This window comes from Epinephelus lanceolatus, chromosome 15, assembly GCF_041903045.1.
Source record: "Epinephelus lanceolatus isolate andai-2023 chromosome 15, ASM4190304v1, whole genome shotgun sequence".
Classification (NCBI taxonomy): Eukaryota; Metazoa; Chordata; class Actinopteri; order Perciformes; family Serranidae; genus Epinephelus; species Epinephelus lanceolatus.
Window position 1 is genome coordinate 7,605,126 of NC_135748.1, and position 27,027 is coordinate 7,632,152.

General features: G+C 39.4%; 2 protein-coding genes across 3 annotated transcripts in view; one reads left to right on the top strand and one right to left on the bottom strand.

Moving 5' to 3' along the window:
- dapp1 (dual adaptor of phosphotyrosine and 3-phosphoinositides) overlaps positions 1-27,027 on the top strand; it is a 579,028-nt gene that overhangs the window by 8,026 nt on the left and 543,975 nt on the right. Inside the window, exons 3-9 of one of the 2 annotated variants that reach the window (XR_013493325.1) lie at positions 493-626; positions 854-984; positions 2,585-2,632; positions 2,787-2,849; positions 3,812-3,897; positions 12,996-13,083; positions 16,057-16,735. Coding sequence is in view for 1 of the 2 variants with exons in the window: in XM_033643651.2 (XP_033499542.1) it covers positions 493-626; positions 854-984; positions 2,585-2,632; positions 2,787-2,849; positions 3,812-3,897; positions 12,996-13,083; positions 16,057-16,080 (574 nt within the window). In the remaining variant the exon portion in view is untranslated. Of the gene's footprint in view, positions 1-492; positions 627-853; positions 985-2,584; positions 2,633-2,786; positions 2,850-3,811; positions 3,898-12,995; positions 13,084-16,056; positions 20,170-27,027 lie in introns of those variants that run through there. The other variant, XM_033643651.2, reaches the window with a different exon arrangement.
- On the bottom strand, positions 21,204-25,904 carry lamtor3 (late endosomal/lysosomal adaptor, MAPK and MTOR activator 3). Its single transcript, XM_033642252.2, has 7 exons — positions 25,772-25,904; positions 25,435-25,484; positions 25,129-25,163; positions 24,947-25,005; positions 23,004-23,137; positions 22,623-22,686; positions 21,204-21,603 (listed from the first exon to the last, which is right to left on the bottom strand). Exons 2-7 carry the CDS (start codon positions 25,441-25,443, stop codon positions 21,530-21,532), a joined length of 375 nt encoding a protein of 124 aa, XP_033498143.1. The 5' UTR covers positions 25,444-25,484; positions 25,772-25,904; the 3' UTR covers positions 21,204-21,529.

Genomic DNA, 27,027 nt, shown 5'->3' on the forward strand with positions numbered 1-27,027 from the left:
TGGGCTCAAGGGTGTTAGGTGATAAATATATTAAAATAAAAGTAGAATAATAGTAATTTAAAGTTTTAACAACTGCTGACTTTGTGTGTCTGCTCAGTGATCTGTAATATGGAATGCCTTTATTATCTGAGCTTCAAACATGTATCAAAGGTCCCAAAATGATCACCTTACATGTGCTGCCTTATCAAATTATTTGTACAGCACATGATTATTATAGGATATGTGGTTTCGGGTCAGGCCAAAATTATGTGTTGATGGGTTGTGTCAGGTTGCGATCATATGTGCCGATGGCAGTGTGAGTGCATTTTTGTACATTGTGATGCCAATTTGGGTCTTGAAAAAATCAAACCCTGCAGGACCCTGATGTGCTTTTATAAGCTAAGATAGGAAACAATCTAACAATTATTGGCAGAATACTAAGATTACTGTATTTTTGCATGTTAACGACTTTAAAGTGCAACATTAAATGTTTGTTTTTCATTTGACACACAGGGCGAAGGATTCTGTCAAGCATTTTCATGTGACACGCAGAAACAACGCTTATGTGTTTGGGTTTAATGAGTTTGCCACCCTTCAAGACTTCGTTAACCACTTTGCTAACCAGCCTCTGCTTGGCAGTGACGCAGGTATGCACAACTTCAGAACCTCTTACTTACAAGTTTATTGCATGTTACCAACTCATACAGTGAAACAACATATTGCTCTGTTGGCCATCTTTCTAGTTTAATGCTTTCGTTGTGGAGGTAGCAGTTTCTTGACCATGCCAAAGACTTTGTGTTGTTGGATATTGTACTCCTTGTGTGTTTTAGTGTCAGATAGTCAGACCTGTAACCTCCTCCTGCTTCTATACCAGGAACCCTCATCGTGCTGAAGTGTCCATACCCATGGCGTGTGGAGGAGCCATCCATCTATGAGTCAGTGCGAGTTCACACAGCCATACAGACAGGACGCACAGAAAATGATCTGGTGCCAACTGCTCCATCGGTATGACACCTACTGCACACATCTGTGAGCGGCTGATAGCAAAATATATCACAATACCTCTGTGATGTGATCAAAGTGACCTACAGGAGGGGTCACTTTGAACTTTCTTTAAGCCAGCCTTAAAAGATGGTTCTGGATTATAGAGTTATGTGGTATGCATCTTAACCATTTGGCCATTGGAGCACCCCAAGCTGAAGATGAGCATTCAACCACATCTCTTACCACCAGCAAATGCAGTTGTTGACTCAGTCGCCCTCACATGACCTCAGATCTGCAAGTTATTTCTTATACAAAGACAAATTTCTACAAGCAAATGAAAGAAACAGCAGAAAGAAGAAACACAAGAATTTAGACACTAATTCAAATAATTCCACACAAATGTCAAATAGAATAAAATGATCAAAAGGTCAAAGGTTACCTTCCCTGTGACATAATGTTATGCTAAAACCATTCAACCAAAAACCATTCAGCCTTAAAATCTCTGCAGCAGCACCATACAGATAGGACCCCCACCCCTGATTGAATGAACATCAGAGCAGAACCACTCACTGCATCCACTGGAAGAGGTCGAAGCTCATGGAGCAGTAGTCAGTGAACAACCAGAGAAGGATCAAGGAGGACATTCAAATGTGACACCAGAGAGCGTCTTTGAACATAGACAGAAGTTACCATCTTCAACCACCTATGTTATCATGTGATGGGAGTTCCATACTTACATACCGACAACTTTGTTCACTGATGAAGAACTATGAGATGTGGTGGAAAGCTTAAAAAAACATAGTTCTCAAGATCATTTTCCCACTTTTTCTTCAAGCACACCTTTGCTCATTGCATCCAAAAAGTTCTATTTTAACTTCATCAGTCCACAGGACTTGTTCCCCAAGAGCATCAGGCTTGTTTCGATGTTCCTTTGCAAACTTCTGACACTGAATTTTGTGGTGAGGACATAGGAGATGTTTTCTTCTGATGACTCTTCTGTGAACCACCACTCCAGAGTCTGATAAATCTTCCTGCAGGTCTTTTGCAGTCAAACAAGGGTTTGGACTTGCCTTTCTAACAATCCTACGAGCAGCTCTCTCAGAAAATTTTCTTGGTCTTCCAGACCTTAACTTGACCACTACTAAACAGCTACTGTTAACTGCCATTTCTTAATTACATTACAAACTGAGGAAACAGCTACCTGAAAACACTTTGCTATCTTTCCATCACCTTTTGCTGCTTTGTGGGCATCAATTATTTTGGTAATTATTTTAGTTTTCAGAGTGCTCCGCAGCTGTTTAGAGGAGCCCATGGCTTTTGATTGTTAGGACAAGGTTTCAAAAGTCAAAGTATTTAGAATACAGTAATCTTGCTGAAAATGTTGACAAGCATGTTTAATTTTTAACGTCATGCCTTTTGGGGATCAGTTCATTTTGTACTTACTTAACTATTCACAGTAAGAGAAAATTTAACCGGGGGTGCCCAAACTCTTGCATGCCACTGTACCCAGCCCTAATTTTGACCCAGATCCAAGTTTCAATTAACCAGAATTATCCCTGAAAGTCAATATTTCCCTCCCAGTAGAATTGTTTTTCTACTAACACAAAGCATGTATTTTCAGCTGGGCACAAAGGAAGGCTATCTGGTGAAACAAGGAGCAATTGTGAAGGTAAGAGCAGTGGAACTGTATGGGAGTGTCTGAACACAAATCAGCTTTTATCAGGAATTCTGTTTTCAAAGTATTATCAAGTGTAGCAGGATTCTTTAAGAAACTTGTGGTTCAGTGTTTACTTAAATACATCCACTGTTAAACCTTTTTGCAGAGCTGGAGACAGAGGTGGTTCACACTCAACAGATATGAACTCAAATACTTCAAAGACAATATGGTGAGTCTTCCTTCAGCTTTGGGACATGGTGTGCTAATTGTGCTTTTTCAGAATGTCACCATTGTATCTGATTACAATATTTGTATAGAGCAGTTGTATTAAAGGAGAAGTCCAGTATTTTGCACTTTGAGCCCCATTTCTGGGTTGTTTATGATGAAATAGAGTGGTTAAGACCAAAATAGTGACGATTGCTCATTTTTGGAGAATTTGGCTTTCACCTGCCTGGCTTAACACTGCTGCCTATGGCCATGTGTATATCTGTCCTAAAACCACTGTTCGTTTTCAAATCCATGAAACACACTGAGTGGTCAGTGGTGTTCGTTGATGTTTTGACGTTGTGTTCAAAGGCATCGTACTGCGAAGGTTGTCTACAAGCGAGTAATCCATTGTGCAGTTGTTTAAACTTATTACAAAACTTTTTCGTTCGTTCTCGTTCTTCCTCCAGGAGCGCACATAGCACTGTCGAGCCGGCACTTTCGCTGAGCTAAAAGACTACAATGACTACAACCTTGTTGTAAACAACCCCCTTTCCGTTTCCGGTGGCGGATTACTACCAACAGACAATGAGGCTTCGATAGAAAACCAATGGATTACACAAAATGTCAAATAAATCATCACGGAAACCACAGTTTGCTACGATTTTTATGTCAGAACATCAATGAACACCACTGACCACTCTGTCTTTGAAAACGAACGTTTAGGGTGGTTTTAGGACAGGTTCACACATGGCCATAGGCAGCAGTGTTAAGCCAGGCAGGGAAAAGCCAAATTCTCCACAAATGAGCAATCGTCACTATTTTGGTTTTAACCACTCTATTTCATCATAAGCAACCCAGAAATAGGGCTCAAAGTGCAAAATACAGGCTTTGTCCTTTAAGTTTAAGCTGCTTCTAGTCACACCAGAAAAACAACATGTGGGGCTTGTAGTGGGTACGTGTACAGCTGTAGTGTCTCTGTTGCAGTGTGAGGAGCCCATTCGAACCCTGGATCTAAGAGCCTGCTCTGCAGTCCAGTTTGACTACTCGCAGGACAGAGTCAACTGTTTCTGGTAAGTGATGCCAGTCAGTAATCAGCACTGAGAGGATTTGTATCATAAGGGATTTTGCATAAAGGAATGTGGAATTAAAACCCAACGACACATATGTCTGTTTCAACCTTCAATAGAAGTCATACTCTTTATTTAAAAGTTTCTTGTGGTGGCTTGGACCCACACACGATGGTACCTGATTCATCAGGACAAATGAAAGATGCTTATTTAAAGGACAGTCCAGATGGATTTTCATGTTATAGTCAATTTAAATACTTTTCCAGTGATTCAGTATTGCACTGGGACTCACAAGACACTAACTATATGTCAAGAACGAAAAACTAATGTTAAGTAAACTGTCATGCTGACTGACTCAAACTCATGTAAATCGCTGCTGAAAGTGGTTTGTTGCTTTTTGACAAAAGTGACAGAAAGTGACAAAATAATATACAGTTGGGATGTTGTGTAAAATGGAAATAAAAACAGAATGCAATGATTTGCAAATCCTTTTCTACCTATATTCAATTGAATCTAGTACAAATATAGGATATTTAATGATCATACTGATAGACTTTATTGTTTTTTGTAAATATAATCTCATTGAGAAGAAGTTGGGAAAGAACAAAAGACTGGGAAAGTTGTAGAATGTTAAAAAAAGAAACACCTGGAACATTCCACATGCAAACAGGTTAACTGGTGATGGATTAAAGTATCATAATGGGGCATCCACGAAACGCTGAGTTCGTCGCAAACAAGGATTGTCTCATTGTGAAAAACTGTATGGGCAAACAGTCCAACACTTAAAAAAACATTTCATTTTTCGAAATTTAGGGATTTCACCATCAAACATCCATAATATGGTCTTCCCCCTCTTTATTAGTTTTTATCCAGAAATTAACAGCGTTCACAAAAACAGTGAAAGAAACAGGTTTCTGTGATGCCTATAATAACCCCATCCCACTCATTGATAGTCAATGAGTCAATATATGTTAAGAATTAAAAAGGGTTTCCAAATTTTGTAGAAAGTCTTAAGAATCCCTTCAGAGAGAATCTGATCCTCTCAAGCCTGAACAATCAATCAATCAATCAGTTTTATTTATAAAGCCCAATATCACAAATCACAATTTGCCTCACAGGGCTTTACAGCATACGACATCCCTCTGTCCTTTGGACCCTCACAGCGGATAAGGAAAAACTCCCCAAAAAAAAACCCTTTAACGGGGGAAAAAAAAATGGTAGAAACCTCAGGAAGAGCAACTGAGGAGGGATCCCTCTTCCAGGACGGACAGACGTGCAATAGATGTCGTACAGAACAGATCAACATGATAAATTAACAGTAAACCGTAGGCTATGACACAATGAGACAGAGAGAGAGAGAGAGAGACAGAGACAGAGACAGAGGGAGATGCAGGATAGACGGTAATGGCAGTAGCTTACAACAACATTAATGAAAGTAATAATATTATAATTAATAATAATATATTAATATCTGATAGTATACATGTGTGACAATAATCATATGTGTATAATAACAGTAGAAGTATGACTAATGATAACAGCAGCAGCAGGAGGCATCTGGCAGGACCACGACAGCAGCACAGCCACACACGTCACACTATCCAGGCACTGCTGCAATACGAGTTAACCTGAGAGACAGTGGAGCACAAAGGCTCCGGAGAAGAAGCTGAGTTAGTGACATCCAGAATGGCCGAGTTAGCAAGATGCAGTAATAGAATACGAGAGAGAGAGAGAGAGAGAGAGAAAGAGAGAAGGAGAGAAGGTGCCCGGTATATTATAGGGGGGTCCTCCGGCAGACTAGGCCTAAGTCAGTCTAACTAGGGGCTGGTACAGGGCAAGCCTGAGCCAGCCCTAACTATAAGCTTTATCAAAGAGGAAAGTCTTAAGTCTAGTCTTAAATTTGGAGACGGTGTCTGCCTCCCGGACCGCAACAGGAAGATGATTCCACAGGAGAGGAGCCTGATAGCTGAAGGCTCTGGCTCCTGATCTACTTTTGGAGACTTTAGGGACCACGAGTAACCCTGCGTTCTCAGAGCGCAGTGTTCTGGTGGGATAATAAGGCACTATGAGCTCTCTAAGATGTGACGGAGCCTGACCATTTAAAACCTTATGAGTTAACAGTAGGATTTTAAATTCAATTCTGGATTTTACAGGGAGCCAGTGCAGAGAAGCTAAAACAGGAGAAATATGATCTCGTTTCTTAGTTCCTGTTAGTACACGTGCTGCTGCATTCTGAATTAGCTGGAGAGTTTTTAAGGACTTACTAGAGCTACCAGATAATAGAGAGTTACAGTAATCCAGCCTTGAGGTAACAAAAGCGTGGACCAATTTTTCTGCATCTTTTCGGGTCAGGATAGGCCTAATTTTCGCAATATTACGCAGATGAAAAAATGCAGTCCGTGAGGTTTGTTTTAAATGAGAATTAAAAGACAAATCTTGATCAAATATTACTCCGAGGTTTCTTACGGTAGTGCTAGAGGCCAGAGCAATGCCATCTAGAGAAACTATGTCATCAAATAAAGAGTCTCTGAGTTGTTTGGGGCCAAGAACAATAACTTCAGTTTTGTCTGAATTTAACATCAGGAAATTGGTGCTCATCCAGGTTTTTATGTCTTTAGGGCAATTATGAAGTTTAGTTAATTGATTACTTTCTTCTGGCTTCATAGATAAATACAACTGTGTATCATCCGCATAACAATGGAAATTTACAGAGTGATTTCTAATGATGTTACCTAAAGGAAGCATATATAGAGTAAATAGGATTGGTCCGAGCACAGAACCTTGCGGAACTCCAAAACAAACTTTAGTACGTAAGGATGCACTGCAGTATCTCATGAATCCATCTATTATGGCTAGGAGGGGAGGAGCACATCCACTTAAGGAGCAAGAGTCTCCTAGCAAGTAAGGTGGTAAAAGCAAGGACTTGTTGTGCAACCTTGGGCATATTGGGTGCGGAGGAGATTCTGTAGAGGGTAGCGAGGGGGTCTGGGTCTACTGTTTTACCCACTATGTGAACAACTGTCTTAAATATTGCAGCCAAAAACTATTGTGGGCATGACAGGAACATGTGTACATAGTCAGCAGGTGATCTTTTACACCTATTGCAATAATCAGTCCTGTTCAGGTATATTTTTGCCACCCTCGTATTTGTGAGGTGGACTCTGTGTAGGATCTCCCATTGCAAAAGGCTGTATCTGGCACATGCAGAAGAGGTATGTACACGGTCTAGTATATGTTCCCATTGTTGTGGTTCTTGTCCCAAGTGGCCCTCAGGGTGTCTAAACAATTTGGGTTCACCTAGGAAATGTGATTATATATGATTGCCATGAGTCTCTTTTGTCTCTTTATTGTGTGATAAAAAGGGATCAATTGTAGAATCTGGAGGGCGGTTAGAACATTGGGAAAACTCAAAATTTCTGCAAATGAGTAAAAACACCATCAACACAAAGGTCATGAATAGTCTGCAACCCTTTCTCTGATCAGGTAACAGTCCACAATATCTTTAACAGATTTAGAGAATATGGAGAAATGTCTATGTGTAAGGCGCAAGGCTGGAAACTAGTATTGAATACCTGTGATCTTTGACTCCCTGGACTGCACTGCATTAAAACCAACGTGACTGTATAAAGGGTATTACTACATGGGCTCAGGACCTCTTTGGAAAACCATTGTCAGTAAAGACAGCTCATCACTGCAAAATTGTGCTGTGATCTGACAAGCCCACATTTCAAATTGTTTTTGGAAATCATGGATGTCATGTCCTCCAGGCTAAAGAGGAAAAGGCCCATCCAGACTGTTACCAGTGCAACATTTAAAAGCCACTATGTGGTATGGGGATGTGTTAGTGCCCATGGCATCATGGGTAACTTGCCCATCTGAGAAGGCACCATGAATGCTGAAAGGTACATACAGGTTTTGTAGCAACATATGCTGCCATCCAGATGGCGTCTTTTTCAGAGACGTCCCTGTTTATTCCAGCAAGGCAATGAAACACATCCTGCATGTGTTACAACAGCGTGGCTTTGTAGTAAAACAGTGCAGGTACTAGACTGACCTGCCTGCAGTCCAGAACTGACTCCTATTAAAAATGTGTGGTGCATTCTGAAGTGCAACTTACGACAACAGAGACCCTGGACTGTTGAGCAACTTAAGTCATGTATCAAGCAAGAATGGGAAAGAATTTCACTTTCAAAATTGCAGTGAGTGTCCTCCCAAACACTTACTGAGTGCCGTTAACTGAAAAGGTGGTGTAACACAGTGGTAAGCATGCCCCTGTCCATGTTCCTTTTTTGGAACATATTGCAGGTATCAAATTCAGAGTAAGTGTATATTTCCAAAACAAGAATAAAGTGTATCAGGTTGAACATTAAAAATCTTGTTTTTGGACTGTATTCAATTGAATATCGGTCAAAAAAGGATTTGGAAATCATTGCCTTCTGTTTTTACACAGCGTCCCAGCTTTTTTGGAATTGAGGTTGTCCGTGTAAGAAACAGATTTTAACACAGGGCTCTGCTATACAGTGCCACAAGATTATGTAATAATTCAGGAGACTGGTTGTGCAAATACCCAAACAAAGGCATGCAACAACAACAACCAACTCAAACACAGTGAATGCTGTGCTTGCTTTGCGAGGTTAGTCTTGGACCTTCAACCCGAATAAACACAAAGCGTTGGTGTGGCAAAATAATCTCAATTCAAAGGCTTCACTAGTTTTTTCTGAGCTTTCAGTTACAGCTCATGATCTTTATTCAGCCATTGTGGCTGGGTCAGAAGTTATCATGTGACCTACATTCCACACTTGGGTCATATGATGAGAATGAAGCCATTTCTATCTGCTGATGAAGACTTCAGAATCTATGAAACAGCTTCTAAATGGACCTTGAGGTGAAAATTCCTTGCCATCCAAACTGATCCCTTTTGTCAGGACTAAAATTCCATGCTAAACATATTACACTAAGTGACATTATTGATGTGTTGAGAGCAAATTTTGTGATTTCAGAACCAATTTAGGGAGCATGTCTTTTAAAAAAAATCATTTACAACAATTAGAATAATTAGTTTATCCTTTAAGTCAGTTCCAGCTTCTCAGATGTTAATACCTGCTGTTTCTGAAGGTTTCTTCGATAGTAAATTGAACTGTTTTTGGTTTTGGACAAAACAAGACATCTGAATGAGTCGGCTTTGGCTTAAAGAACTTCTGTTGGGTATATTTTCTACAATCATCTGACATCTTTTGGAGCAATTGATTAACTGATCAATTCTTAAAATAATCAGAAGATTAATCAATTATGAAAATAATTGTCACCTGGAACCCTTTATCTTTATGAACAAAAAAATAAATATGAAGAACCACACACAAAATGAATGAAAGAAATATACACTCATCAGACACTTTATTAGGTACACCTTGCTAGTACCCCCTTATGCCTTCAGAGCTGCCATTATTCTTTGTGGCGTAGATTCAACAAGATGCTGGAGTCATTCTTCAGAGAATTTGGTCCATATTGACATGATACGTGTAGCATCATGCAGTTGCTTCAGATTTGTCGGCTGCACATCCATGATGCGAATCTTCAGTTCCACCACATCCCAAAGGTGCTCTATCGAACTGAGATTTGGTGACTGTGGAGGCCACTGGAGTACAGTGAACTCATTGTCATGTTCAAGAAATCAGTTTGAAATGATTTGAGCTTTGTGACATGGAGTGTTATTCTGCTGGAAGTAGTCATCAGAAGATGGACACACTGTGGTTGTAAAGGGATTTACATGGTCAGCAACAATACTCAGGTAGGCTGTGGTGTTTAAACAATGCTCAGTTGCTACTAAGGGGCCCACATTCCCCTGCACCATTACACCACCACCACCAGCCTGAAACATTTATACAAGGCAGGATGGATCCATGCTTTCGTGTTGTTAATGCCAATTCTGACCCTACCATCTCAATTTCACAGCAGAAATTGAGACTCATCAGACCAGACAATGTTGGACCATGTCAGTTTCCTGTTCTTAGCTGACAGGAGTGGCACCCAGTGTGGTCTTCTGATGCTGTGGGATGCTGAAGCCCATCTGCTTCAAGGTTCGATGTGTTGTTCAGTCAGAGATGTTCTTTAGCATACCCTGGTTGTAACGAGTGGTTATTTGAGATAGTGTTGCCTTTCTATCATCTTGAACCAGTCTGGCCATTCTCCTCTGACCTCTGGCATCAACATGGCATTTTTGTCCAGTAAACTGCTCACTGGATATTTGCTCTTGTTTGGACCATCCTCTGTAAACCCTAGAGATGGTTATGCGTGAAAATCCCAGTAGATCAACAGTTTCTGAAATACTCAGACCAGCCCGTCTGGCACCAACAACCATGCCACATTCAAAGTCACTCAAATCACCTTTCTTTGCCATTCCTATGCTCAGTTTGAACTTCAGCAGGTCGTCTTGACCATGTCTACGTGCATAAATGCATTGAGTGGCTGCCAGGTGATTGGCTGATTAGCTATTTGCATTAACAAGCAGATGAACAGGTGTACCTAATAAAGTGGTCGGTGAGTGTAAAGATGTAATATCGATCAACATCAATAGACAAATGTGTGCAAAATCTGACACCAACCATATGAAGAAAAAGCAAACCACATCTATGTCAGATAAGTCACAGCTCTGCAGTCAGAGGCCGCAGCCAGTTGTACTTCCCCATGGCAGCAAAATGTGACATTTGTTTAGTTTGAAAATGGGGAAGTCTGAGCTGTTCAATAACAGAAGGAAACAGGGGGAGGGAAGAAGAAGTGCACATGAACTGAAAGGCGGCAGTGGCTTTACAGAGGTTACAACCACTGACCGCCTTTACCTTTTACACAATGCTCAATGCTGCAGTTAGATATTAATCCAAACAAGAAGTGCTGGTAAACAGGTTTGTGGAGTATGAGCTTTGTTCATTCCTCTTGTAGTCAGTGTCAGGTGGATGAATGAAGGGTGGAGACTGGATTAAGTGTTGTGAATCCATTAATAAGCACAGCAGCAAAGTGTTCTGAATATGTTCTGCTGAAACCCAGATTTTATGGCCCTGATTTACTTTTTGTCAATATAATGGCTGCTGAGGCTCATGGGTAATATTTAATGCCTTAAATACAACTGAAGAAGAGAAGGAAACAATGAAAGCATGGTTTGTTGTAGTTGTTTTGTCATTATGGAGATATTCAGTTGTATTTTAATAGGTAAAAAACTATAAAAACCCAATATCTACCCATTATTAAACTCACTACAGAATATACAGTATCATCAGTTACAATGTAGTTTTCGACCAGTGTTGGGCAAGTTACTCTTAATGTAATATGTAATATGGTACATATTGCCAGTTACCTTCATTTAAAAGTAATATGTTACTTTTCAATATTACTCTCTGTGTAGATTAATAAGTTACTTGTTACCCTGCCTTTGTGTTACTTTAACCAAAATGACCTCAGAAGAATGATTAGGCAATATAAATGGATGTGGGTCATATTGTTTCACAGCAGGTGATTTAAGCACAGAAGACACTCCCCCAATCCCAAATGAATCCCTTACAGACTCATTGACTCAAGGCCTAAGCCCTTACAGACCTAGGAACAATTCCATTTCTTCCCCTTAGCCCTTGTCTTGGCCCTTCCCCTTGGTTTTGCGTGTTCACGTGAGGGGAAGTGGTGTCCCAATTCTCCATCAGGTTAAGAGCTAACCTGACGGATGGGAAGGGGGGAAGACAAGGGCTAAGGGGAAGAAATGGAATTGGTCCTAGGTCTGTAAGGGCTTAGGGCTTGAGTCAACGAGTCTGTAAGGGATCCATTTGGGACTGGGGGAGTGTCATTAATTGCAGAGGACAGCTGAACAGGATCTCTTAAAGGAATACTCCCTCAAACGATTATTTATATCAAATACTCAGCCTGTTAAATTTGTAATAAAAACTTTGTTCTCTTGCATGTCTCCACAGTGAACGGGAATCCAAAATCTGTTTACAACTGTCACACAACTCATGCATTGTAATCCAAGTCTCACCTATTCAGTCGTATGGTCAGTACTTCCCAAGCAGATGCGTTTATGCATAAACAGGAGCATTACTCGTAAGTAGTGTTGTGTCGTTCGCGAATGAATCGTTAAAAAGAACGAATCTATTGAGTGAACGTACTGAACTGAGTCACTTCCGGAACTGATTCGTTCATTTCTCAGTTCAGTTAAGCTCAGCAGCGAGCATGCAGGCTGGGAGTGGAACTGCCGATTCGGACCGTGCGAACGATGAATCACTCGCTAGGCAGCCAGGGTGCAGGGGGGGGCTGCCTACCGCGTGACAAATCACTCAGTGAAGGAATCACTCGGTGAATGATGTAACCCCGATCCCTGAGTGATTCAAATAATTTCTTCTCAGCGATACACTTTCATAGGGACTGTTTCCTCCAAGCTAACGGCTAATGTAGCCAGGAGTCAAGCCACATGAACACAATCACACACCTCCCCATTGTTTTAACAGACTTAGTTTCCAGATAAACAAACTTAAAACGTTATGCTGGCCAGTAATGAGATGTAAACAGATGTTTTCATACAGTTTTGATGTAGTTTTGCTTTTGATAAATGTGGCCCACATTTACTTTAACTGATCAAGAATTAAATCAGTTTTTGGATTCTTTGTTCACCATGGAGTCATACAAGAAAAACAAAATTGCCTTCCCAAATTCAACATAACACTGGGTGATAAACTGATACAGAAGTGGTCATTTGGGGGGAGAGGTGTTCCTTTAATGGCCAGGATGAATAAGAGGAATGCTTACAGCATGCAAAACCTGTTGTACTGCATGGACTATTGTTGCAAGACAGGCTTGAAAAATAGTAAGCCTGTCAATTTAATTTTAGAAACAAAGCTTAGCTAAACCACAACCACACCCTGACTATGAAACAAAACTCTGCCAAGTTTTCTGAGAAATGACAGATTAAGGACACCAAGAGATGAGATGAAATAAGCCCTGTGTCTGCTTTTAGTTTGCAGACACTACTTTCACATGTAAAAAAAAAACAAGATAATATACTGTAATATACAACTATCTCTTCCTTTTCCTTGAGTGCTCTCTTTATCTCTATGTGTCCACAGTCTGGTGTTTCCTGAGAGGACATTTTATCTGTGTGCAAAGACGGGTGTGGAAGCAGATGAGTGGATCAAGATTCTGAGGTGGAAACTGGTGAGTTTGATCAGACTGTATGTTTTACACACTGCCGGCAGGAAGTGGGATATTTTACCAGTAAGTCAAACTGCTGGAGGGCCTCCACTCTTCCCTCCATATCATAGTGTAGCTAAGGAGAAAAAACACTTAAAGAAGTATTGACCATGTGCTGTGCATTTTTAGACATATAACAAGGTCCTGACTTTGATAGGGACCGTTGAAAAGCATCCAGGGAAACAAAGGAATTCCCCAAATGAGGTTCAGTAGAAAAAGAAAAGACAGGTTCAGGGAAAATTGATAGTTACAACACTTAATGTCTCAGTAACTGCTCAGTGTCTCAGGGAGGAGTTGCTGTGATCACTGCAAATTAACAGAAAGTCAGTAATATGTCATACAGCTTGTGTCATATTTAGTCACTTCCTTATTTCTGATAAATGCCATGTTTCTTCAAATACTAACCCACCACTGATTAAAAAGACACATTGCTGTACTGTTGAATCTGTGTAAAGATGTTAAATTATAGTAAATGTTTGTGCGCCAGTTAGACTTAATTTCTGAAAGCCACATCTTGATCTAAACTTGTGCTGAACTATTTGCTTATACTTAAGTTGCTGTGAACCTCATTGAGCTATCGGGAGAAAACTAACTTCAGTGAGCTTTGTCCATTTAGTTTAATCAACAGGTGCTCAGTCATGTAGACAGAATGTAGTCAGAGCTAGTGCTGGGAAAAATGGTATGCCCTCCAAAGTCCATATTTTCTTTCCAAAATTGTTGCAGGTTAAAACAAAAATCTGTTTTGTTTTTGAGGGTTTTTTGCATCAAAAGCCTTTAGAGGGTTGTTTGACTAAGAGGTAGTCTAAGAAAGAAAATGTTGCGTAACCTGCGGGACACATACATCTGTAACAAGAGAGAGGGACAGGGCAAAAGTGGACAGCCGGCCAGCATGAAAAAAAAGTGGAAATATATGGAAGCAATGGCCCTCTTGAAATTAACAGCCATGATGAAGCCTACAACACGGTCTGTACCGAGGCCATAAAATGTGTGTGAGCTTTTGCACCAAAATGACGCGTGAACTCTGGCATTGCTAGGGGACGCAACTATGTCATGGCAGGTGTATTGCTTAGGACCCAAGGAAGTGTAGCATTGAGAGTGAAAGTTGTTTGGATGAGCAGATCTCAAGAAAGCTGCAAACTGCAATACTGGAGGCGAAGCAACTCTGAGCAGGCACTTTTTGAGCGGGCACTGTAGTATGCATTGAAGGACAGCCATCCATCATGTAACACGAGACCAGAAGAAGAAGGGTTTCTGAAGAGCTAGCCAAATATGCAGGCTGGGAACTGTATTAAAAATGTTTCGAACAAACTAATTTGATGGGTGTAGGGAAAACTCAGTGGGACAATTCTTCACCTCAAAGTCAAAGAAGAACCTGACATCTTGAACTACATTTATGTAGCTGGCACTTTTATCCAAAGCGACTTACAATAAATGGTAAATGGACTTCCCCTTGTGCTGTACCCTCCTCGTCTTCTGACCACTCAAAGCACTCTTTACACAAGTGCCACCTGCTGTTCAGATAAACATTCATACACAACCACACACTAGTGACCAGCCATGGGGTTAAATATTTTGTCCAAGAATACTTTGATACAGAGCCGGAGATCAAACCGCTCAATAGTAGACGACCCGCTCTCCTTCTGAGCCACAGCTGCCCCGATAAGTACATTCAACCATGTGGGTACAACCCCAAAAGGTGCAAGAACCCTACAAGTACATCAGCTTCAGCAAATGTGCTGATCTACTTCAAGTGCCACATTTAGAAAGAATAAGGGAAAGTTTTTTATGCCTCTGCGCCAGCGATAGCCATGGACAGAGGCATTATGTTTTCGCACTGTCCGTCTAACTGTCCCATCCTTGTGAACACAATATTAGAAGAATGCCTCAAGGGAATTTCTTCAGATTTGGCACAAACATTCACTTGGACTCGACAATGAACTGATTGGATTTCAGTGGTCAAAGGTCAAGGTCACGGTGACCTTGTATCTGTCTCATTCTTGTGAACATGTTATCTCCTTAAGTGAAATTCTTTAAATTTGACACAAACATACACTTAGGCTGAAGAAGAAATGGATTAGAATTTTGTGGTTGAAGGTCAAAGGTCAAGGTCACTGTGACCTCACAAAATGTTTTCGGCCATAACTCAAAAATTCATAAGCCAGTTATGACTAAACTTCACCCACATGTTTAATAGGTTAAAATAATGAAGTGATGACATTTTATATCCAAAAAGTTGAAGGTCAACTTCACTGTGACATCGTAGTGTTCTGCATATAACACTTTTCTGTCCATTGTTCAGTGTCATATCTCAGGAACAGAAGAGGAAATTTTGGTCAGATACTGAATTGGTGACACTAATCTTAGGTGTCACCTTGAAACTGTGCTGATTGTATAGAGCTTCTGTGCTGTCAGGGGAACAATGGGTGTGAAGCATCCACGTTTTCACAGACAAGAATATAAACTGTAAGAGAAACTTAACTGATGTGCGGAGGCATACAACTGCGGGTGTTAACTCCAGTTTTTTCCATCGTCTTTTTTTTTTTTTTTTTTTAAACCCTACAATGGTTTCTGAATTAGTTCACAATAAACCTAAGTGTAAATAAAACTGGCCTGTACAAACCCCAGACCAAAAACAGAATAATCTACTAATATCAAAAGTTAAAATACAATGAAACAGAAAGCTGGAGCAGGAGATTCAACTATCAAGTAGAGAAATGCCTATATACTCAACCTAGTCTGGAAGAAAGTTAACCCCAGAAGTCAAAATGTACACCAAAACTTGGTTTTAAGTAACTCAAATGTTCTGAAAGTGGCAGCAGCAATTTTATGTTGACTTTACTTAAAACTAGCAACCTGACAGTATTTAAAGGTTCAGTTGATTTTATTCAGTTGCATTGTGCATTTTTCTGCCAGCAGTGACTCTCTCTCTGTTTTCAGTCACAGATCAGCAAAGGTCGATGACTGCTGCCGATGGAGACTCCAGAGATGGAAAGAAGTCCCACGTACATGGAAGACGTCATCGCAGCTGGATGAACAATGATGAACAGCACGATTTAAAAGTGAAGAATAAACTTGAGCATGACTAAGACTGGGACACATTTCCCTCAGTGCACTGACTGAAGACTAACAACATGGAAGTGACACCACTTTGCTTTTTAATCGTCCAAAGATGCTTTGTTTCTCATAAGTTTCCTGTTAATAGTCGCTGCTTTTCCCAGACGATGTTTGTTACTACTAACATCAACTTAGGATATTGCCGGCATTATTCTGTAAGTCTAAAACCAACAATGAGTGTGTCTCAAAACGCATACCTCTATTAGTACACTTCAGTGTAGTACACTATGTACACGAGGAACCTCTTGCGCGGTGCCCTAATTTCAACATTGCACACTGCCGTTTTGCAGTGACCAAAAGTGACAACAGATTTTTTTTTCTTTTTTACCGCCTCTCCTTCTCCTTCCTCTTCTTCTTCATCTTCTTTTTAAAGGGCGAGTAGCAAACAGATGGTGGAGTATTATCACCAACATATGGGAGCTATCTCTGCCCACTTATTACCAAACTTATGCCACAACATCAGTGCTAATTAAAATGTGCCGCTGTAGTTAGGAGTATGTTAGCTAGCTAGCTAGTGAATGCCAACATTATCTAGCAGACTAATGTTAATACTCGAATTTTTGTTCGCAAATCATTACAAACCCAACAAACGTTACTGACCGCCTCTGTTTGACAACAGTATTGCACTTAGTGTAAAAAACATGTATAGCTTACATCTGTATAACGCAGCGATGTTCACTGTAGCCAGCTTAGGCTACTTGTTTTTCCAAGACACCATGTCAAAAGTTGAGAAGTTCTGCTATGTCACAAAGATGGCGAGTGTTGAGGATGAGAAGTTTCCATCATTCCATACTCAGCTTTTGGAATGTTGTGAATGCACCAGTAGTATACTGCATTTTCCCACACTATGCAGCATGAACACACCTAGCACACTTGTGCACTCAAATTATTAAGTGTTTAGTACAGAAGTATGCTATTTGAGACACACAGAATATGTTAGTCCGTCTCTCAGTCCTTTGTGACTTCCCACTCTGTCTGTGGCTCTCAGCTCCAAGCACAGCTCACTGATTTATAGTTCACAGCAACAGTTAACCACTTTTATTGTTTAGAGAGCGTTACTCAAACAGGAGGAAATAATGCATTGTTTGGGGACTGTCTTTACACACTGTTCTTTATTTACACTGAACAAAAATATATACAGTTTCGTTTTCACTCTCATTTTCGAGTTGAAATAAAAAGATCTAAGACTTTTTCCATGCACACAAAAGACTGATTTCTCACATTTTGTGCACAAATGCGTTAACCCTGTAAAACCCACTGTTGCAAATTTACAACATCACATTCTAAAAAAAGGCCTGCAAATGTTTTTTTTTCTCAAGACCACATTTACATAGTTAATGGGTCCTATTGTTTGTCCTCACAATGCTGTCTGATAGAAGAAGTGTTTGTAGGTCTGGTCATCTGGCCATGAACTCACTCTACCTGCAAACTTCCCGTTGAGCTCATCTCCTTTTTTTGCATGACTGGATTTGTCAGGATTAAAGTAAGTAAAATTCCTTAAATATTTTTTTTTTTGTGTTTATTACAATGTCTAGAACATGTACATATTTAGTTATTTTGGAAAACAGTCATCAAATTTGATTTATAGCTTGTTATGTCTATGTTGTAATTCTACAACGTTGGGTCAGTGTGGTACTCAAAATAGCCTGTGCTTCCTTACACATTACATAAGGTCACTGCACTTCTCACATGGTCACAAATTGAAAAAAAATGTAGTAGAAATTTAAAGTATTAGATGATTCATTGTAATGAAGCTCTAAATGTGCTTTTCTGTTAAATTTTTACTTAGTTTAGCTTAGACCATAATTAAACACATGAATAAATTGTATGGGGTATTTGAAACTCCCTGTATCTTTGTAGTTTTTTGTTTGTTTTTTAACTTCAAAATGATCCTGAGCTATTTTTCTCAGTGTTACCCAAGCAGCAGTTTGTAGCATTAGGAGATAGAAAAACGGGTTCTGAATGTTCTGGATTTGTTGGGGGGATGCCTGTTGCATTGTTCAGGGACAGGTGCGAATGGTCTTGAATGTGAACCTGTAAGTGCTCTGGGGGATGCATGTGTTCCTTTTAGTATGATAAGTAGAGAGCATAATAGGCCAGCCAGACAGTATTGTTTGAATGTAGTAAACCACATTGAAAGTGACGGAGGAAAAAGTTTTGTAAATATATTTTTTTCCAATATTTTTATTTATAAATGCTTATTCATAAAACTCTGATTGTTGTGTGATTATTACTCATGATATTTACTGTTATGGGGCTAAGTAAGCAATCAACCCTGCAAATGAATACTTAAATGTTCTGTATATCTGTTCAGACAAAGTGAGTACAAACACAGAAGTTCTGCTCCCAACTATGCCCAACGTTGCAAATTTACAACATTTCCCTAAAAACTTACTAAAATGTAAAAAATTTGAAAACTCTTTGATTTCTACATCAGAGGCCTCCTAAAACAATATCTGAGAGGTCAAAAAAAATTGCTCATTTTTTTCTATATCTGGGTCTTACAGGGTTAAAATCCATGTTAGTGAGCACTTCTCCTTTCCCAAGATAGTCCCTTCAAGATGCATCAATTACTACACAGGCGTGCCTTGGGATGGTCACAATAAAAGGCCACTCTCGACTAAAGACATTAATTAGGCACTCTGAACAAGGCTTTCACATGACTAGGGCTACAGATATGCACTTTTTGGTCCAGCGGGACACTTCTGAGCAAAGAACATTTCTGCAAACTGCCAGACACCATGGAAGGTGAACAGTTGCTCACTCAAGTCGATCATGACGACAAACTGCTGACAGGTCAAGACCCTGCAGAGGATGAGGAGGACGTATGAGTTTCCCTGAGACAGTTTGAGTGCAAATTCTTTGATACAAACCAATTGTGCATCAGCTGTTTGGATGGCTGCTCCCAGACCATTTTACAAGTGAGGATACAGGATATGGAGATCCTGAGCTGGTGTGGTCTGTGGTTGTGAGGATGATTGGATGTACTGCCAAATTCAAGGAAACCTCATTGGAGACAACTTATGGGAGAGGAAAGAACATTGAATTCATGGGCAGCATCTCTGGTTGACACTCCTGCAGTCAGCATGCCAATTGTACACTCCCTTCAAACTTGTGACATCTGTGTCATTGTGTTGCGTGATCACACTGCACATTATACAGTGACCTTTTACTGTGACCATCCCAAGGCACACCTGTGTAGTAATGATGCTGTTTAATCAGCATCTTGATATGCCACACCTGTGAAGTGATGGATTATCTTGGAGAAAGACAAGTGCTCACTAACATGGATTTAAACAAATGTGTTACCAAAATTTGAGAGGAATGTATCTGTTGAGTGCATAAAATCTTACACCTAAAATTTAAACCTGTACAAAATGAGAGCAAAAACAAAAGTCTTGTTTTTAATTTTTGTTCAGTATATATTAAGGACAGCAGGACAGTGTATGTAGGATGGACCTTTTACACAGCAGACATTTTGACGTGTCATATTAGGGAAAGCAGGGATGGAACTGATAAAATTAACAATGGTTTAGTTCCAATAAGTGTCCTAGTAAGCTATTCAGTGAGCCAGCAAGCACAATACCAGGGCCTCGACTAAACTGAATGCAGCTATTGTTAATGTTATTATATACACCTGTAATTTTTCCTACCATGACATGGCAAAATTACTACTGTGAAAAAGGTCTGGAGTCAAAATAAACTATTGTACAGTATGTGTTAATGGAAGATTGCACCCAGTGCAGCAGTGTGACTTCATGATGTGTGTAAGGATGTGTTCACTGTAGATTTTGGTCTGCACATAAGAGCTGTTAACAAGAAACAGAACCAGTCACCTCTGCTCTGGGTGGTGAGTACTGCATGAGAACTTACTGAAGATTGATGAATGTAACCAAGTGTAGAAAATGACTTTAAATACAAACCTACCAACTGAAACATTCTAATCAAATGGTTCATTTTGCAGTGACTCCTCTTAAACAATAATAAATTAATGTTAATGGGGCAGCAACAAAGTCAACATGCAACTATATTGCTACTATGACATTTCACTGTAAAAATTCAATTAAAAACTAGTGTAGGGAGGTCTTTAACAGCTCCTAGTGGCAGCAGGGGCTAACTGAATTTGTCACCTTTGACGTCATCTCACTACGGTACACATGATCTTCTGTACCTCCGTCAGTTTTTTATACAAGGGACCTATCTTTATAACCCTGCTTACAAATAAATGCCAAAAAAACCCAAAAAAACAACAACAACAAAATCCTGACGAATTTTGGCATTTTGTTTTCGGGTCGACGACGTCTGTCTGTCCAATTCTTGTGAAAACCACAATATCACGAGCACGTTAAGGGAAATTCTTTAAATTTGGCACAAACAACCAGGTAGACTAAAGGATGAACTGATTAGATGTTGTGATCAGAGGTCAAGGTCACTGTGACCTTGCGTTTGTCCTATTCTCATGAATGCAATAGCCCAAGAACACCTCGAGGGAATTTCTTCAAATTTGGCGCAAACGTTTACTTGGACTCAACGATGAACTGATTTAGGTGTTGTTGGTCAAAGGTCACTGTGATCTTGCATCTGTCTCATTCTCATGGATGTGATACCTCAAGAAAGTATTGAGGGAATTTATTCAAATTTGCCTCAAATGTCTGAACTGACTAGAATTTGGTAGTCAAAGGTCACTGTGACCCCACTAAACATGTTTTTGGCCAAATGTCAAGAATTTACACAAATTCTGACAAAATTTCACACAAATGTCTAATAGGATACAATGATGAAGTAATGACATTTTATATTCAAAAGGTCATCAAATGGAAAAAAATTTCAGGCGAACCCTCCAACAAAGGATGGATTGTTGTTATTGAGAAATGACAGTGTATGGAGAAATTGAGCTTTAAATAAGACTATGCTGTGAACTCTATGTATTTACATTAAAACCTTAACAATGAAAAAGGCAGGGAAACCACTTTGGGTGCTTAAAATGAAACATTTATTCAGACAATTGATTTGACATAAACTGTCTTAGCTGTGAAAATGCTGATGGGAAGCACCCACATTCTACAGAAAATGGCAGAAAGCAAAGTCAACAGGACAAAAAGTGTACAGAAAATTTCAATCATGATGTAAACAGATGAAGACGTTAACATTACGTGGAACTGTAAAAACCCCCAGACAGGTTATCACAGCACCTGAATGCACCGTTAGAGACAGAGAGAGATTCAGAGAGCAGGATGTGATCCGGTCTGGTGATTCTGCTGTGGATCCTGCTCAGGGTTTTCCTGTCTCTCAGAGCTTATGTCACCTCCACCACCTGCCTCAGTTCCTCTATTAGTGGAGCCAACTCCTTCTCCAGACTCATGATGAGACCTGAGGACACACAGAGTGTACTGCTGTTACTTCACCATGCAAATGAGAGAGGCACATGTGGAGAATGTTCAACAAATTCATGAACTTTCCTCTAGCGCCACCCTGAGGACTAACTTTACACACAGTATTCAGTCGTAAAGGTAAGGCTAAAAGGGCAGCCAAATCATCATTGTTGTGTTTTTCTGATGTACACTTAAAAATAACTTTGGTATTTTCAACCTGGAGCCCATTTTCCCATGTGTTTGTGTCTAAGTGACTAAAGATCAATTAAAAACACGTGCAGTATTTAGAGAAACCACCTCAGACAGCAGCAGCAAAACAGGCTGCAATGTAATCACTCTGGGCATTTGTGCACCTTCAATTTACGTCCACTAAAAGTGCGGATTTTTGCCACTGACAGGCTTCTAAGTGTCTGACAACATTATGGCAAAAATCACTACAGGGATAGACTTTTTTTGTTGAAGAGTAAGGTTCTTTTGTATAAGTGAAACCACAGAGAATCTACTATGAAAGACAAATGCACTTAATGTTGCCTTTAGGTGAAATGGTTGTTGCACTGCCACAGGACACAAAATCTGACAGATCACAGAATACTGTGTAACAACAGCAGTGAGAAAGAACCCTTGCACATATACTGTTTGACAAGTGTTTGGTTAACTTTGGTGAAGTGTATCTTCACTAAGGAACGTTTAAATTAAGGTATTCCACCATGTTCAATCAGTCAGTTTTGTTAAGAATATGTGACAACTTATGGGGCTGACAACTGAAGACAATGCGGTAGTGCCACATACTGTAGTTCTTCTAATGGCCACTTGAGGCTGGCTACAGAAGCCAGTCAATCCCCATTGACCCCCATGTTAAAACATCCAACTTTAGCAAAAATAAACATGTTTACAGCCTGGTACAAAGAACATTTTAGGTCTCTATAGCTAATTTCAACATTCACCGCAACTGTACAGGGTGAATTTTTACACAACTTACCCATTTACATTTTATCAAGGCTTGTACAGTGAATTTACCTGTGTTGGCATTGCTGCTGGCAATGAAACTGATGACCAGTGGTAACCGATTGAACTGCACAATCTGTTTAAAACAGAGACACAAAAGACATGTTAGACCAAAATTGGGGAGACTTAAGGAAAAGGGGATCAACATAAATTTATCTGAAAACTAAAACATTATAGGCAAAGGTCAGCTAACTGATGGCTCAGTGTGTCTGACAGCACCCTTAGAACAGATATTTGAAGTCTGACTGTTAACAGCTCTTGTGTGTCATATGCAGGGATGTATATGAAACAGCCGATGCTGATACACAGTACTAAATCACTCCCTCTCGTGTGATATTGCCTAATTGGTCATCTCTACGACATGTAACAATGGTGATGATGATGAGATATTACCTGGTAGGTGTTGTAGTAGCAGATGATGCTCTTGTTCTTGGAGAGGCCCAGCTTGCTGCCCTGATCTGTGGCCAGAGCAAAAGTGGACAGGAAGCCAGGTCTGAGGGCGTGGACTGGGGCGTTGTCATTGGCAACTGCAGAAACACAGAGGCAGTGTTAACAATAAACTCTGTGGACAGTGAATGGCTGCTCTTTCTCCTTTATGTTCACACCATAGTTTTTTCATATGACAGGAGTGAGATCAGTGAGACTGATCCTTAATGATATGCTGCAGGTTTAAGATTTCTCATAACTTTTACTGTATAACTTCATGTCATTTGAACCTGCTTAACCGCTTATTGTTGCTGTTTCTTCTCTGTTACAAGAAAAAAGAGCTGAAACATTCTACAGTGAATCTACTTTTAGAGCCAACAGGCAGTTAGCGAATAATCACACTGCCATCTGAGAGCAGGGCAAAGCAAGGAGGACTGGGACAGAAAGAGGTTGCTGTCAGTTAGTCTGAGTAGGAACATAGAGCCACTTTCATACATGCATTTGATTATGCAGATGTTATGGCACTCTTTCACGACAGTCTTGTGTCTGGACAAGCCCCTTACTCATCTTTCCAAGATGTGACAGCTATCTGATGAGATTGAATGTTCCATTCCTGTGATGCTTCCAACATGATTCATGTCTGCACTGAATGTGACTGTAGAGGCTACAGCAGCACACGGTTAAACACACAGGCAGAGACTAAATGCATGTTGCATGCTGCCTTCTAAGAGCTCTGTAATAACATGACTTTGTTATATGACATTCTTCTCATGTCACATCAGTCCGTGAAAATGTGTTTCCAATCACAACATGCCCTCATGATATGAGGCAAAAGGAAATACCCTCTTAAAACCAAAATAATCATCTGACCATCATCTGTCTACCTTCATTTAACTTTTATTTATAGCAACTGCTAACAGTATAAATGTTATGCTTTACATGCAGCATGTGAGTGGATAAAAATTAAATGAATCTCTCCCTGCCATCCTGTCATTTTTGACTATGATTGAGGGCCAGAAAACTGAAAACCAAAATTGTATTATTTCTATCAAAAAATGATACTGATGACAATATATAGTAAGGGATATACAGGGAAACCTGGTGCCAAATATCACACACGTTACATCTCTATCTGGTCCTGTTATGTTATAAGAGAGTCTTCATTTTTTATTTAATTTAATTTAACCCATTTTTAACCAGGTAAGTCCAGGTAAGACAGCAGCATACAAAAAAAGTTACAGCCAAATATCAACACATTAAAAAATGTACTCTTGAGATCTCAGACTATAGCTACAGTCAGATCTCTGTTCAATCAGAGTACAAATGTACAAGAGGAGTTTACCCAGTATGGTATGGTATCAGCCGATATTGGCTTTAAAATTAACTATGAGCATTGGCCAACATGCTTTTTTTTTATTTTGCACAATGAATGAATATTGCATACATTGAAAAGCATTCTATTTCATGTCTCCATCTGCTGCTGTGCCATCACAATAAGAGTATGCATGTATAATATGATGTTAATTCCACTACAGAGGCTTGATGATCACCAAAATTTGGTAGGGAAAAAGAATGTCGATATCCGTAATGGTTATCAGCCAAATAAGTTGTTATATATCAGCATGATGGATAACGGCAAAAAATCCAATATGGTGCATCCTTATAAATTAAAAAATACCAGCGACTGAGCCTATGAAAGGTCAGAGACGGCCAACCAATAACATTTACTTAACAAAGACCCACTGTATGTATGAATGACAAAAAGCCATCACTTCAACAGACAGATGAAACCAGCAATACTGCAGACAGCATGCCTATTAAGGGCTTAGGGGTAAAATAAGTTGCAACACAAACTGGGGGTGTAGTGGAAATGCATAATAAGAGAAATAGAGTATTTTTTCTTTTCTTACCTTTGATCACTGGGACACCATCCCTGTCTGTCACTACAATAGCATGAAGACCTTCAACACTGTGAGAGAACAGATGGTAGTTTTTAACAAATGACTTAACACATATACATTCAGACTGTTTCACCGTCAGCTGTGACACAAACGTAGCTTTAGCATTGTGTTGTAACATTCATCATACACACCTCTGCATCTGTTTGTAGAGGTATCTCTTCAGATCCTGTGAAGACAAATGTTAGATGAGTTAGACAAGGTTCCTCATGACTGTCACTGACCACCTTACTGACAGAGACACAGGCGACCATCTTCAGTACGTCACTGTTACAGCTGGTGGCTTGTCAAGCTACAAAGTGTTCTCTGGTGTGGAGCAAACTTAAGGTTAAAAAAGATGAAATAAAGCTATCACAAAATATATGAGATTTTTTCCTCAGTGCTAAAGCCAGGGGCTCTTGACCGAGCTAAGTGGAAGAGGAGTGACAGACAATACTCACATCAGCCATGGCGGCCAATGTTTTATGATGTTATCCAGAGCGCTCAGCAGCTGTGGGAGAAAACAGGCTCTGTTAAACGTCCTCAGCGATGACAAGTAGCTGACACTGTCTATTAATAAAACTGAGGCTCAATTAAAGTGGACTAAAGCATGCTAACATGTTAGCTAATTAGCGAGATAACTAGCGATATCCAACGTTAGCTAACCGTGAAGTTACTTCCTTTACTAAATAACGTTAAACTACCAAGTGTTTGACGTTAAGTTAACCTCTGCATGCTACATTAATTTGTACAGATAAAACCAGAATACATATTACAACAGTAAATGGGTTGACATACCTTCTTTTAATCCTTTTTAATTGAGTTTACATCGAGCAGCTTCCCACTTGACTAGAGGTACAAGCAGAAATCACATGACACACTTGTTTTGTTTCCGGCTCTGGGAGAGTTGAGGAGAGTCAGTCCTGCGCAGCACTGCTGCAGCGCGTGAGATGAAACACTGCACACTGCCGCAGGATTCAACAGCTGCGACCAGGAAATATTAATGTTTCCTTCAGCTGACACACGGTGAATGTTAAGCTGCCCCAGCCTCAGCTGTTAGGTGGAACCTCTAAATGCAGTACTGAAATCTACCCCAACGAACTGTGAAGGACAACAAATCGACAAATGACTTAAATCAACTAATACATTTTATTCTATTAAAAGAAGAAAAAAAACAAACAAACAGGAAAAACACGGAAATAAATGAATAATAAAAAAAAACATAAACAAATGCTTAAATGAATTTAACATTAAACAGGGATATTAACAGTTTATAAATACCCCATTACTATGTATATATACATAGTGTGTGTGTTACACAAAAGTGTAGAAATGTAGAATGTTTACCATATACAGCCTGTTTAATTTTCAAAATGTATTTATTTTTTATGCATTTATTTATGCCTTTGTCTATTTATAACTGATTCATTCATTTATCTATTTTGTAGTATTTGTATATTATATCGTATATCTTTCTGTATTTATTTATTTATGTCTGTATTAATTCCTACTTATTGATTTATTTATTCTAACATTTATTTATCACTGATTCTTCATCATGTATTTATTTATTTATTTATCTTATTGTTATGTATTATTCCTATTTATTTATTGATACTTAGTAATTTTCCATCCCTAGTATTTGTCTTCTTCTTAGTCAGTTTTCCAATCTGATGTTGTTTTTTTGTTTTTTTTTTCAATACCTCTATGCTGACTCACCAATTTTGGTAGAAATTATCAGCCTATTTAAAAAAATAACTAAATTGGTCTTGTGCATCACACATTATTTTTCTCACTGTTGTGTAGTCTATTTATTTTACATAGATAATTTAATAGAAAATAATGGCAGCTTTTTTAACAGCTTCCATGTAATGTGTCCCAGTGTCTCAAATTTAGTACAAAAATATATCACTTCACTGGACACATCTCTTCATATGGGATTTTAGTGCTTCTTCTATTCTTCTAAAAGGTGTGTGTGGTGTATTGATACATTTTGGTATTCAATTTGAGTCACTGCACCACCTTCTATTACTGCCATTATTTTCCACTAAAAT